Source organism: Kogia breviceps, chromosome 10, assembly GCF_026419965.1.
Source record: "Kogia breviceps isolate mKogBre1 chromosome 10, mKogBre1 haplotype 1, whole genome shotgun sequence".
Lineage (NCBI taxonomy): Eukaryota > Metazoa > Chordata > Mammalia > Artiodactyla > Physeteridae > Kogia > Kogia breviceps.
In genome coordinates this window covers 45,718,293-45,733,493 of record NC_081319.1, presented here as the reverse complement: position 1 = coordinate 45,733,493, position 15,201 = coordinate 45,718,293, and the positions used below count along the sequence as shown (strand labels likewise).

The 15,201-nt window shown below is 38.0% G+C and overlaps 1 protein-coding gene across 4 annotated transcripts in view; it reads left to right on the top strand.

The window, feature by feature from the left end:
* ULK4 (unc-51 like kinase 4) overlaps positions 1–15,201 on the top strand; it is a 559,443-nt gene that overhangs the window by 36,025 nt on the left and 508,217 nt on the right. For all 4 annotated transcript variants that reach the window (XR_010842631.1, XR_010842632.1, XM_059075830.2 and 1 more), the window contains exons 14-16: positions 1,185–1,245; positions 2,622–2,803; positions 3,694–3,740. Coding sequence is in view for 2 of the 4 variants with exons in the window: in XM_059075830.2 (XP_058931813.1) it covers positions 1,185–1,245; positions 2,622–2,803; positions 3,694–3,740 (290 nt within the window). In the remaining 2 variants the exon portion in view is untranslated. The remainder of the gene's footprint in view (positions 1–1,184; positions 1,246–2,621; positions 2,804–3,693; positions 3,741–15,201) is intronic.

The following is a 15,201-nucleotide window of genomic DNA, read 5'->3' as shown; positions in this document are numbered from 1 at the left end:
TTTTTTTTTCAACTTTTATTACCGAGCTTAATTTCCTATAAATCCTACTTGATGCTTTTCTCCTGTTTCCCACCCTGTTTTAAATTTATTTATTTATTTATTTATTTTTGACTGTGTTGGGTCTTCGTTTCTGTGCGAGGGCTTTCCCCAGTTGCGGCAAGCGGGGGCCGCTCCTCATTGCGGTGCGCGGGCCTCTCGCTATCGCGGCCTCTGTTGTTGCGGAGACAGGCGCCAGATGCGCAGGCTCAGTAATTGTGGCTCACGGGCCCAGTTGCTCCGCGGCATGTGGGATCTTCCCAGACCAGGGCTCGAACCCGTATCCGCTGCATTGGCAGGCAGATTCCCAACCACTGCGCCAACAGGGAAGCCCTGGCAGGAGGATTCTTAAGCACTGCGCCACCAGGGGAGTTCAATGGTTGAATTTTTTAATTAAAAGTGTCATGTTGAAGTACCCCAGGTATTCCAAACTCATGGATCCAGCTGCTATGTGTTTTCCTCACTTTGCTCAAGGAAATCATGTGCTTTCCTATTCATGAAATTGTATCTTCGCCAATTCAATCATCAAGTCCTAACCACTCTTCAAGACCTCATGCCACTTTCCAGGTCTTCCATAAACCCTGCCCTGACCACATCAACCTAAAGTATTTTCTGATTCTCTATCTTTTTAGAAACGTTTCTCCGAAGTATTTTTTCTGTAATTATGTCCTGCCTGTTTTGCATTCTAATTTAAATATTTCATGTTTTTCTGTTGTTTCACAGATGTTTCTTAACTTTCTAACCAGTGTGTCACCTCTCTGGCAGTAAGATAATGTCTTCTATGTCTTTGTGTGCCCCTTAGCACTTAGCATAGTGCTTCACTCTGGCAGGTATCCAATAAATATTTGTTGAGTAACTAAATTTCTAACCTAGAGGTAATTTAGCCTAAGAGTAAGCCAGGATAGGGTGACCCTTTTCCATGACGCTTTATTTTATTGACGATATCAATTGAAATGATTTTATTTTATACATTATTACCTATATTTGTATATTTTAATCTGAAAGGGCTTTGTTGAATGCTTATTCTTTTTGGTGATAAATTTTACAGTGTTCTTTTCTGTCCTCATTGATTTATAATCTGATGTAGGAGACATATCAGGAGATAGATACCCATCTTAAAAGGTTTTGTTTTGTTTTTTTAATCACAGATAATGAAACAACCACCAATTAAATATGATCCAAAAATATTGCATCTACCAGCACATTCAGGTAGGATCATAAAGGGCTTATCAAGCACATAGATTCATGGCAGACAAATACAAATATGAAATTTAATAGCAAATGGACTATTTTATTTATGAATAGCTGAATTTTTATTTTCTTGCCAACAGGCTGTATTCTTGAGACACTGTATAAATTATAAACAACCTGTAATCCATTTGAGCCAGCATTTGACCTTACTCAGCTGGGTCTAGGCTGCTCAGTACTCTTGTGATTCGGAAAGTTCCTATGAAACTGGGCAAGTTTTCCTGTTGAATGGGTGGGCCCTTCTCCTGTCCTTTCCCTTCTAAAGCCACTTGAATTTCCGACATTAATGGTGCTCTTATGGGTACAGAGGGTTGGAAACCACAACGAAGAATCGAGATTCTACTTGAGAGAGTAAGGCAGTTGAGATCAGGGTCAGATGGTTCACTTTTGTGGGGTTGATGTAGGACTGGAGATACTTAAAGGTTGATTGTTACATTTCCTTTCCCCTAACGAAGTCTTACTTAGGGTGAGTATAAGAATTTTTCTTATACCTTAAATTTTGATGTATTTTGTTTGATAAGTTATATTTTAAGCTGTTAAACTAGATCTGGAAAAATGCATCATCATAGCTAAAGTAGAATCTGTGATTTGAAATCAAATCAAAGTAAATTCAAAATAAACGACATGTTCAAATTTAAATAAACTGTTCCAAGTAGAAGCACTATTTATGAAAACTTAGAGGAAAATTATCTCAAAATAATATTCCGTCCCTTTTCCCCTTTACTTTGAATTACTTTAGGAAATTATTGTTATAGCTTATTTTGTTTAAATATAGGGATTAGGTGAAACTGTTAATTTTAGCTGGCATTTCATTTCCCAGGTTTTGTCTTTTGTTTGTATAGGGGTTTGGAGATGGGACTCCCGGATGATTTCAGCTTTGTATTAACCTAGTTATGTTTACTAGTAATTTCACTGGGACCTTAGAACATCTGTAGAAATTTTGGCTTTTCCAGTACTTTAAGGCTAGGTTGCTTTATTTATGCAAAGGGTATCTTGTTTTTTCCATAGTACAGTTTTATTTAAGTTTGCATTTTGTTATGTTCTTGGTTGCACGAACATTCTCCTAAATTTAGGCATCTGCCTTCTTGTTTTAAGCATAGGTTTCCATTGACATAGTTCAGAACGTCTCCATGGGGAGAAAAAGAGATGAACATAGAAGAGCAAATAAAAGTAGCGACGTCTTTGGAGTGGTTTTGGTTTTGAGTGTAAAGTTATAATTTTCTGTGTGCCCTCACCTTAGGTATTGAAATTCTGTGTTCCATTTTATTCCTCTTGTAATGTTCTCAGCAGTCCTTTTTCACATGATCCCCACTTTTAATATTTTCTTTTCTCTGCAGTGGATAAATTAGTATTTCTAAAAGACCAAGATTGGAATGACTTTTTGCAGCAAGTGTGCTCACAGATCGACTCCCCGGAGAAGAGCACAGGGGCCTCCCGAGCTAAGCTGAATCTTCTTTGCTACTTGTGCGTGGTGGCCGGGCACAGGGAGGTGGCCACCAGGCTCCTCCACTCACCCCTGGTACGTAGTTAAGTCGTGAAGTAAAGACTCCTATCACGGACTTGCAGCTCTCCTTCTGCACATAACTCTTTTATTTCTGTAGAGATTAAAACAAATGCTAAAATACTAACACGATTTAATTACAGTGAAAAAAAGTGACTCATCAAGATGATAGGTTTGCCAGAATTGTCCTCTGTTTAATGCTTAGATCTAAAAGCAGTTGAAGCGACAGTGATGTTGAACAACTCCTTTGGTAACACTCAGCTTGCATTTTACGATAACTTGTAGTAGTTGTAAGGTATTTTTCATCTGTGAAATCATAAGACAGAGGTCTTTTCATCAGCTGCTGGAGTGAGCTGCCCACGTGGAATCGGGGCTCTTTTTACTGGGTCTTCCTGGTAAATTCCAAGGTTTCCGATGTGACACTGAATGGGGAACTGAGTCTCTAAGACTTTCCTTTCCTTCTTCCCCTGGAGATATTTCTTGGACTGTCTTGATTCATCGATGAAACCATGGGAATTTGGCAGAGCTTTTGAAGTCATCCTCAGAAAGGAGTTACAGTGGTCTGGGGCATTTTCCCTTGTGGGCCTTTGTTTGGGAACTGGCTTGAAAAAATTTAAGTTCATTTTCTTCCAGGATAGTATTACAGTTCCTTATTTGGTACTTGGTGTGTGTTTGTGGGGTGAGGGGCAGAGGCATATTTAGGGAATATAATTGAGTTGGAGAAACTGAACGGTCTTATTCTTAGTTTTTATTTTTATCTTATATTTACAAAGATGCAAAAACACTGAATATAATTAATTTCCTTGGTGCAGGATTTGCATTTCATGTGTATACAGGTTTGATTTGTTAACTTAGTGGTCACTTTGTGTCATTTCATGAATGAAACACATCTTAATTTTTTTTTCTAGTTCCAGTTGCTAACCCAGCATTTGCGAATAGCTCCAAACTGGGATAGGTAAGTAATATTTATATCTTAATAAATTATTATTTTATTAAGTAGTTAAAGCATACATATTTATCAAAAGCACATAGTCCTAAATACTTATCACGAAATAGTCTAAAGTAATGATGACCCTGAATCATAGCACTTTCTATAGGCATCCCAGTTGTCTATTTAAAAAGATTTCAAAATAGTCCTTATCCTAATATTATAAATATAATTCCAAGGTTATGTAATCTACATCTGGAAGCTTTATTAATGGTTGCTCTTTTGAATATTCTTTATCAAATACTTTACAATTATCCCTGTGTTTTAATTTAGTTATGCTTCTAAGGCGTTTTCCCTTGCCACTTTTATCTTTCCTTAAGATGGTTTACAAAATCTAATGAGATTGTGATCTGGGGTCCTGATGGAAGGATGTGTACTTGCTTATATGGGGGCAACATACTTGGTGAAAAGCTCATAAAAGTGTAAGAAGGCTGTGTGCTCTGGTTGCCAATGAGACTTGGTCAGATGATTGATTACTTCTTTCCGAGTCTCAGCTTCTGGGGGACTGTTTGTGGGATGATGAAAGTGCTTTGGATTCAGAGAGATGTGGGTGTAGATCACAAATCTACTCCCAGGCAAATTATTATAACTGCTGAGTGTCAGTTTACTCATCTGTAAAATGGGGATAGTGTATCAACTCCATAGATTTTTGGTAACAATCAAATTTTTTAAAACTGAAGTATAGTTGATTCACAATGTTGTTAGTTTCAGGTGTACAGCAAAGTGATTCAGTTATATATATTCTTTACAATTAAATTTTGAATGATGTAGGTGTATGAAATACCTTGCACAGTGCCTCGTTCTTAGTGGGTACTTAGTGTATTTTGGAGGTTTAGAAGTTGGTGTTATCAGTCCTACTTACCTTGTATTATTGTTGAGAAGCTTGTGAAAACTTGAATGTGAAGGGGTTTTGTAAAATGTGCCAGTGGTAGGATAGTAATTATTCTTCCATGCTGCCAAACTATAGAGGAAACAATAGGTGTTCACAAAATGCTTTTTTGCATAATTGTTCCTACGCATCTTCTAATGTTACTCTCCCAAGGTAAAATCTGGTGTTACAAAATAGGATTTTTAGATCATTTTTGGGCATGTTAAACTTTGAGAAGGATTTTGGTATGCTCACTGTAAAAGAAACCAACAAAAAAATTTTAGCACTTCAGCTAAAACGGATTATATCCTTGAATAGGGTGCCCTCTGCTGATTTTTAAAAAACAGACATTCTTAATCCTTTCCAGGTACTACTATTTTGTTCCATTTGTTTAGATTTAAGTTTAATTGTAAAACAGTTCTAATTTGAGAAAAATATGGATAGGTAAGCCCTGTGCTTGGAGCCTTCTTTTACTCTCTCCATTCAAATACTACTTCCAGCAAGGCCTTCTCTGTCCTGGGTTATATCACCTTGGTAGCATATGATAAGGGTCTTTAACTTAGCTGGGGGACAAACACTCTTGAAGTATGTATGTTTATTCCTTGGCTTTGTTCAGCATATAGAAAAACAAAATAAAATAACATAATTTTGTATGTTTCTCCACTTTATAACATGTATAACATGTATTCTTTTTTTTTTTTTTTTTAAGATGTTGGGGGTAGGAGTTTATTAATTTATGTATTTTTGCTGTGTTGGGTCTTCGTTTCTGTGTGAGGGCTTTCTCTAGTTGTGGCAAGCGGAGGCCACTCTTCGTTGCGGTGTGCAGGCCTCTCACTATCACGGCCTCTCTTGTTGCAGAGCACAGGCTCCAGACACGCAGGCTCAGTAGTTGTGGCTCACGGGCCTAGTTGCTCCGCTGCAGGTGGGATCCTCCCAGACCAGGGCTGGAACCTGTGTCCCCTGCATTAGCAGGCAGATTCTCAACCACTGCGCCACCAGGAAAGCCCAACATGTATTCTTTTAATGTCACTAATTATTTGTCTAAGTTTTTTTATGGTATGCCTCTTTTTATATGCTATGAATATTTGATCATTTTATTTACCCTTCCCTATTTTTGGATAGTACTATAATATTGTAAATAATATATTGATGAACACTTTGTGCTTAAATCTTCATGTCTGTTTTTGCTTTTTCCCCTAAGGGCAGATTTGTAGAATTAGAACGAACGGGTAGAGGGCAATAGATATTTTTGTGACTTCTGATAAATTGCTGAAATGCTCTGTAGAAACATGATATCAACATGCCTTCCCAGTCAGTGTGTGTAAAAATGCCATTTTGTTAGAATTTTTTTTTTGGAGCACAGGCTCCGGACACGCAGGCTCAGCGGCCATGGCTCACGGGCCCAGCCGCTCTACGGCATGTGGGATCTTCCCGGACCGGGGCATGAACCCATGTCCCCTGCATCAGCAGGCGGACTCTCAACCACTGCACCACCAGGGAAGCCCTTTGTTAGAACTTTAAACAGTGAATACTTATCAAATGTTATAGCTTTTGCCAATCAACTTTATTGAGGTATAATTCATGGATAATGCATAATAGTTTAATTTAAAAAATTTTATTAATTATAAAATATACATAACAAAATTTACCATTTTAGCCATTTTAAGTGTATAATTCAGTGGCATTACATATATTGCGATATGTATGTTGTGCAACCACGATCACTATCAGTTTCCAGAACTTTTTCATTATTCCGAACAGAAGCTCTTACCCATTAACCAGTAACTCCCATCCCTCCTCCTCGCAGTCCCTGATAACCTGTTTTACTTTTTGTTTCTATGAATTTCCCTGTTGTAGGTACCTAATATAAGTGGGATCATACATTTGTCCTTTTGTGTCTGGCTTATTTCACTTACCTTAATGTTTTCAGAGTTCATCTGTGTTGTAGCAGGTATCAGACTGTCATTCTTTTTTAAGGCTGAAAAATATTCCATATATGTATATGCCACAGTTTATCTTTTCATTTGTTGATGGACACTTGGGTTGCTTCTACCTTTGGCTGTTGAAAGTACTGCTGCTATGAACATTGGTTCAAAAATACCTGTTGAGTCCCTGCTTTCAATTCTTTTGTGTATATACCTAGGAGTGGAATTGATGGATTATTTGATAATGTTATGTTCAACTTCTTGAGATACCATCATAACTGTTTTGCACAGTGGCTGCACCATTTTACATTTGCACCAGCAATGCATGAGGGTTCCAATTTTGCCACATCCTCTTCAACCCTTATATTTTTCAATTTTTTTAAATAGTAGCTCTCTTAATGTGTGTGAAGTTACATGTCATTGTGGTTTTGATTTGCATTTCACTAATTACTAATGTTGAGCACCATTATTTACCTTCTTTGGAGAAATGTCTGTTCAGGTCCTTTGCCCATTTTCTAACTGGGTTGTTTTGTGTTGTTTATTTATGGGAGTTCTATATGTATTCTAGATATTAATGACATATTAGGTATATGACTTACAAATACTTTCTTCCATTCTGTAGGTTGCCTTTTTACCCTGATAGTGCCCTTTGCATAAAGTTTTGAGTTGTGATGAAACCTAGTTTTTCATCTTTTCTTTTGTTGCCTGTGCTTTTAGTGTTCTATCTAAGAAATCACTGTAAAACCAATGTCATAAATCTTTTCATTTGTTTTTTTCTAAGGGTTTTATAGTTTTAGCTCTTACATTTAGGTTTTTGATCCATTTTGAGTTAGTTTTTTTTTTTTATACAGTGTTAGGTAAGAGTCCAGTTTCTTTCTTTTGTTATGTTTATATCCTATTTTCCCAGCACCATTTGTTGAAAAGGCTGTCCTCTCCCCATTAAACGGTATTGGCACTCTTGTTGATAATCATTTGACTATATATGCTGAAGGTTTGTTTCTGGGCTGTCTATTCTATTCCCTTGGTTTATAAATCTGTCTTTATGTGAATATCACAGTGTCTCGATTACCATAGCTTTGTAGTAAGTTTTGAAATCATAATACGTGATTTCAACTTTGTTCTTTCTCAGGTTTATTTTAGGGTCCTTTGATATTTATATTCTAGGAAGGATTTTTCTAATTTTTAGTATAGTTTGATACTTTAATAAAGTAAATGCTCATCGTCAATTTTTATTTATTTATTTTTTTGTGGTACGCGGGCCTCTCACTGTTGTGGCCTCTCCCGTTGCGGAGCACAGGCTCCAGACGCGCAGGCTCAGCGGCCATGGCTCACGGTCCCAGCCCCTCCGCGGCATGTGGGATCTTCCCGGACCAGGGCACGAACCTGTGTCCTTTGCATGGCAGGCTGACTCTCAACCACTGCGCCACCAGAGAAGCCCTCATCGTCAATTTTTAAAATACAGTTTCTCCATTTGTGAATTACTTCACTTCCTGGTTGATGGGATTTCATTATTTGGTAGTTTTTTGTTTTGTTTTGTTTTTTAGGTAGAATATCTCTCAGAGGCTCTGCTTCTGGAGTTCCTCCTTCCTTGAAGCTTTCTGCCTGTGGTTTTGGGGCTCAGGCATAGCAGGCTGAATGAGACCTTCTTGCACCTTCAGGCCATACTCACCTCTGTGTCATGCTGCTTTGTTGCTCACTCTCTCATGTGCTGGCTGCAGCTCTGGAAGACTCAGGGGCCAACCTGACTTTTTCTTCCCCTTATATGTGACCAGTTTGATTTTGTTTTTCAGTGAAAAAAGAATTTTTCTTTATATTCCAGGCTTGCAAAATTTTACTAGAATGTATCTAGGTATCCCTTTTTACTAATTTGCTTTGCCAGTCCGTCTGTTAAATGCTGGAGCCTTTCTTTCGCTTTCCTATTTCCTTACGATTTCCTCATCTCTATTTCATCCTTTTTCTGCTCCTGAAACTCCTGTAGGATGGGTGTGGGATTTTGTGTCTCTATCTTTTTTTTTTGCTTGCTTATTTATTTATTTATTATTTATTTTTATTTTTGACTGTGTTGGGTCTTTGTTGCTGTGCGCGGGCTTTCTCTAGTTGCGGCGAGCGGGGGCTACTCTTCGTTGTGGTGCGCGGGCTTCTCATTGTGGTGGCTTCTCTTGTTGCGGAGCACGGGCTCTAGGCGCGTGGGCTTCAGTACTTGTGGCACGTGGGATCAGTAGTTGTGGCACATGAGCTCTAAAGCGCAGGCTCAGTAGTTGTGGCACACGGGCTTAGTTGCTCTGCAGCATGTGGGATCTTCCCGGACCAGGGCTTGAACCCGTGTCCCCTCCATTGGCAGGTGGATTCTTAACCATTGCGCCACCAGGGAAGCCCAAATTTAGTGTCTCTTGACTTAATTTTCTTTTGCTTTCTCACTCTTTTATTGAGATACAATTCACATATCAAAAAATTCACCTTTTCTTGGTTTTTGTTGAGTTTAGTTTTTAGACCAGTTTTAGGTTCACTGCAAATTAAGGGGAAGGAACAGAGATTTCCCACATACCTCTGCCGCCACATATGCATCGCCTTTCCAATTATCAATATCCCCCGCCAGAGTGGGACATCCTAAATTGACACATCAAAACCATCCAAAGTCTATACTTTACATTACAGTTCCATCTTAGTGTTGTACATTCTGTGGGTTTGGACAAATATAATGATGTGTGTCTGTCACTATGGTATCTTACAGAGTATTTCTACTGCCCCCCAAATCTACTGTGTTCTGCCTATTCATTCCTCTGACAACCACTGAACTTTTTATTACCTTCATAGTTTCTCCTTTTCCAGAATGTCATGTAGTTGGAATCATAAAGTATGTAGTTTTCTCAGATTGGCTTCTTTTACTTCGTAACATTCATTTAAGGTTCCTCCATGTCTTTTCATGGCTTGATAGCTCACTCGTTTTAGTGCCAAGTATCCCATTGTCTGCAGGTACCACAGTTTATTTGACCATTCACATACTGAAGCACATCTTGATTGCTTCCAGGTTTTGACAATTATGAGTAAAGCTGCTGTTAACATCCATGTGCACATATGTTTTCATCTCCTTTGGGTAACTACTGAGGAGCCTGATTGCTGGATTGTGTGGTAAGGGTATATTTAGTTTCGTAAGAAATTACCAAAGTGTCTTATAAAGTGACTGTACCATTTTGTATTCTCATCAACAATGAATGAGCGTTCTGTTGCTTCACATTCTTGCCAGCATTTGGTAATTTCAGTGTTCTGGATTTTGGCTATTTTGATAGGTGTGTAGTGGTATCTTGTTGTTTTAACTTGCATTTCCCTGATGACATGTGGTGTGGAGCAGTTTCTCATATGTTTATTTGCCGTCTGTATATCCTCTTTGGTGAGGTGTCTGTTCAAGTCCTTGGCCCATTTTTTTATCAGGTTGTTTTCTTATTGTTGAGTTTCAAGAGGTCTTTGTATATTTTGGAAAACAGTTTTTTATCAGATGGGTCTTTTGCAAATATTCTTTTCCAGTCTGTGGCATGTCTTCTCATTCTCAACATTTCTTTTGCACAACAGAAATTATTAATTTTAATGAAGTCCAGCTTATCAATTATTTCCTTCATGGATCATGCCTTTGATGTTGTATATAAAAAGTCATTGCTACACCCAAGGTCATCTAGGTTTTCTGTGTTATGTTCTAGGAGTTTTATACTTTTGCATTTTACACTTAGGTCTGTGATCTGTTTTGAGTTGAAGTTTTGTGAGCGGGTGTAAGGTCTATGTCTAAATTCATTTTTTTTCTTGTAGATGTCCAGTTAGTTATTCCAGCACCATTCGTTGAAAAGACTATCTTTGCTCCGTTGTATTGCCTTTGCTCCTTTGTCAAAGATTATTTGATTATGTGAGTCTGTTTCTGGGCTCTGTATTCTGTTCCACTGATCTATTTGTTCTTTTGCCAATACCACACTGTCTTGATAACTGTCGCTTTGTAGTAAGTCTTGAAGTCGGGTAGCATCAGTCCTCCAACTTTGTTGCTCTTCTCCAGTATTGTTGGCTATTCTGGATCTTTTGCCTCTCCATATAAACCTTGGAATCAGTGTGTCAGTATCCACAAAATAACTTGCTGGGATTTTGGTTGGAATCACATCAAATCTACAGATCAATTTGGGAAGAATTGACATCAGGACAATATTGAGTCTTATTCATGAACATGGAATACCTCTCCACTTCTTTACTTCTTTGACTTTGTTCAATAGAACTTTGTAGTTTTCCTCATATAGATATTATGCATATTTTATTAGATTTGTTCTTATGTATTTCACTTATTTGGTGCTAATGTAAATGGTATTGTGTTTTTAATTTCAAATTCTACAAGTTTATTGCTGGTAAGACTTTTATATATTAACCTTGTATCCTGCACCTTGCTGTAATCACTTAATAGTTGCAGGAGGTTTTTTTGTTGTTGTTAATTCTTCAGTATTTTCTGTAGAGACAGTCATATCATTTGCAAACAGTTTTATTTCTTCCTTCCCAATCTGTATGCCTTTTGTTTCCTTTTCTTGTCTTATTGCATTACTTGGAGCTTTCAGTGTGATATTCAAAAGGAATAGTGGTGAAAGGTGATGTCCTTGTCTGTACCTGATTTTTTTTTTCCCTTAAATATTATTTATTTATTTTGGTGGCACCAGGTCTTAGTTGTGGCACGTGGGCTTCTTAGTTGCAGCACGAGAACTCTTAGTTGTGGCATGCATGTGGGATCTAGTTTCCTGACCAGGGATTGAACCCGGGCCCCCTGCATTGGGAGCATGGAGTCTTACCCACTGGACCACAAGGGAAGTCACTGTACCTGATCTTAGTGGGAAAATTTTGAGTTTATCACCATTAAATATGATGTTAGCTGTATTTTTTTGTAGATGGTCTTTATCAAGTTAAAGAAGTTCCCTCTATTCCTAGTTTACTGAGTTTTTGTCATGAATGGGTGTTGGAATTTGTCAAATGCTTTTTTTGCATATATTGATGTGATCATGTGATTTTTCTTTTTTAGTTTCCTGATATGATGGAAATTCACTTTTTAAAACTGTATAGCGGTTTTTAGTGTAATCACAAAGTTGTGCATGTATCACCACTATCAAATTCCAGAACTTTTCATCACCCAGTGAGACCTTGTACCTGTTACCCTCTTCCCCTCAGTCCCTGGAAACCACTAGCCTACTTTCTGTCTATAGATTTGCCTATTCTGAATATTTCATAGAAATATACAAATGTGATCTTTTGTGACTGGCATCTTTTCACTTAGCATAATGTTTTCAGGGTTTATCCATGTTGTAGCATGTATTAGTACTTCATTTTTTTTTTTGGCTGTGCCACATGGCTTGTGGGTTATTAGTTCCCTGACCAGGGATTGAACTTGGGCCTCTTCAGTGAAAGCAGGGAGTCCTAACCACTGGACCACTGGGAAATTCCCACTTCATTCTTTTTTATGACTGAATAATATTCCATTGTGTGGATAAACCATATTTCATGTATCTATTCTTAATGGACACTTGGGTTGCCTCCACATTTGGCTGTTATGAATAACACTGCTCTGATCTTGTGTATAAAGGTTTTTTGTGAACAAATGTTTTACTTTCTCTTGGGTACATACCTAGTAGTGGAATTGTTGGGTCATATGGTAATTCTGTCTTCAGCCTTTTGAAGAACTGCCAAACTCTCTTTTACTGCTCTTCCCTGATTTTATCTTTGAGCTTTCAAGCTTGATACTTATCTTTGCTCATTTTACTGAGAATCACTATTTTATTTCAACAATCATATTTTCAAGTTTTTGTCCATTTGTTCTCTGATTGGTCCTTTTTCCTAGCTGCCTATATTTGATTTAAAATGTACTTTTGAATTTGAGGATAAATTACAGGATTATAACAATTCTGTTTTGGAATATTTAATATTTAAACATTAAGATTATAAAAATTTTATTCTTTTTAATCTGTGGGTCACTTCGTTTTCATCATGATCCTGCTTTTTAATGCTGTTGGTTCCTCAAATGCTTGGTGATCTTTGGTACTTAATTTATATTATGAATAAATGGTTAAACTGATCAGCATAGAAGCTGGCAGTACACATTTCCCCTATGGTTCTCTTAGTCTCTTTCTCCAACAACGTCTTCTTTAAAGGAAAGGGCTGGCCTGTGAGTGGATGATGCCTGTTGACTAGTTGACTTGTATGTTGGGAGTCCACCTAGCTGAAGAGCAGGTAGGCAGGCTGGAGGCCTCTTCAGTTTCCAGGTTGGGTTTTTCTTTGGGGTGGGGCTGGCTTTCTTCCATTAACCTCTTTCCTTGCTCTGGTATCTGGTGTGGAGGACCACTCTCCGTGCTCCACATCCATACTTGTATTCCCACCCCAGAGTAGATTGCTCATTGTAGGGATAATTTTACATTTTTACCCTGGAGGCCAGGACTGAGGGTTTATTCTGTGTATCAGGGAGGGAGATGGGAAGGAGTTAGGACCTAATTGGCTCACCTGTTCATTGTGAAGTTCTCTAATCTGATGATTGTCTATGACTAATCCTTGCTTTCTGTTTTACTTTATTCCAAGCCTCTGAGGCATGTTGGGAAGACCTGTCTTTACCTGTGGTTCTTAGACAGGAATTTCTTCTCTTCATTTTCTGTCTAATTCCATCTCAGTGTGTCATCTAGGATTTCCTCAAGCATTCTGGTCTACTTTCAGCCCTTCTTTCTGTCTCCAGTTATTTAATTATAATTTTTCTTTTCTTTTAGCAGACTCTTGAGGGAACAGAAAAGTGGGTGTCACTGTCCCATCTGCTATCATAAAGTTTTTTTTAAATTTTAATTTTTTAGATACAGCAGATTCTTATTAGTTATCTATTTTATACATATTAGTGTATATATGTCAATCCCAATCTCCCAGTTCATCCCCCACCACCGCTTTCCCCCCTTAGTGTCCATACGTTTGTTCTCTACATCTGTGTCTCTGTTTCTGCCTTGAAAACTGGTTCATCTGTACCATTTTTCTAAATTCTATATGTATGTGTTAATATATGATATTTGTTTTTCTCTTTCTGACTTCACTCTGTATGACAGTCTCTTGATTTGTGTTATTTACATGATTGTGATTAATGGGCATTTTTATTTTTCATTTGCTGTCTGAGCTATACAGAAGTGCTTCTAAATTTACGAATGTTTAGGCTTTTTGGTTTATGTTTGTTATTTCACTTTTATTATATCATCTTATATCCTGTATAATTTCTGCCTTTGGGAATTCTGTGAATTTATCTTTGTGCTCTAATAAAAATCATTAAAAAATGTCATGAATATAGTAGATAATGTGGTAATCATAGCCCATTCAGCACATATTAAATGTTAGACACCATGGTAATTTCTTCACACGGATTATTTCCTTTGACTCTTTGAGTAACTTGGTGAGGTACATATTGTTGTTAGTCCTAGTTAACATGAAGTAATCAGGCACGTGAAGGAGGAGTAACTAACCCAGGGTTCCTCCACCCTCCATCCCCCCCCCCCCCCCCGCCCCGACCATGGGGCCAAGACTGGCCTCAGGACATTTCATTCCAGAGCCCTGAACACCATCCTATACAGCCTCCCACTGAGTGTGTGGTCAGAGTTTAGATCGTAGAGCTTGATATATACATCTGTTACTATGATGCTTGTATGTTTGTATTCACTGTGGCTTTTTTGCTGTGCTTGGGAGAGAGGTAGATTGGAGTTTCCCACTACTATTGGGTTTACTTTTTATTCTTTATTAATATGGTTTGTAACAGCTCACAACCTACATCCTTTTAGGTGATACCGTTTTTAGTTCTCAAACAATCTTTTCCTCATTTAATGATTTTAGCCTTAAATTCTGCTTTGATATTTACGTTGAAAATACTGCTCCAATTTTGTTTACCTTTGTTCGGTCACTTTTACCCACCCATTTTCCACTAATGTGTTTAGTTACTTTGTTTTGATGTTGATATTATATTCATTCAACAAACATTTATTGAGGGATCATGCCAGGTACTGTCTTAGTGCTCACAGCTCTGCCTTCATGGACCTTGTGGGCTAGTGGGGGAGATGGATAATAGTCTGTTTTATTAAACACACAAAGAAGTAACTGTAACATTTTAGATCTGCTCTAATACAGTAGCCACTAGCTGCATGTGGTTATTTATTTATTTAAATTTATTTATTTATTTAATTTTTAGCTGCATTGGGTCTTTGCTGCTGCATGTGGGCTTTCTCTAGTTGCAGTGAGCAGGGGCTACTCTTTGTTGTGGGGCACAGGCTTCTCATTGTGGTGGCTTCTCTTGTTGCAGAGCATAGGCTCTAGGCCCGTGGGCTTCAGTAGTTGTGGCACACAGGCTTCAGTAGTTGTGGCTCGTGGGCTCTAGAGCACAGGCTCAATAGTTGTGGCACACAGGCTTAGTTGCCCCGCAGCATGTGGGATCTTCCCTGACCAGGGCTTGAACCCGTGTCCTCTACATTGGCAGGTGGCTTCTTAACCACCGAGCCACCAGGGAAGCCCCGTGTGGTTATTTAAATTTAAAACTAGTTCCATATTTCTTAAAAAACTAAAAATAGAACTACCTTATCACCCAGAAGTTTCATTCCTGGATATATATTTGAAAGAA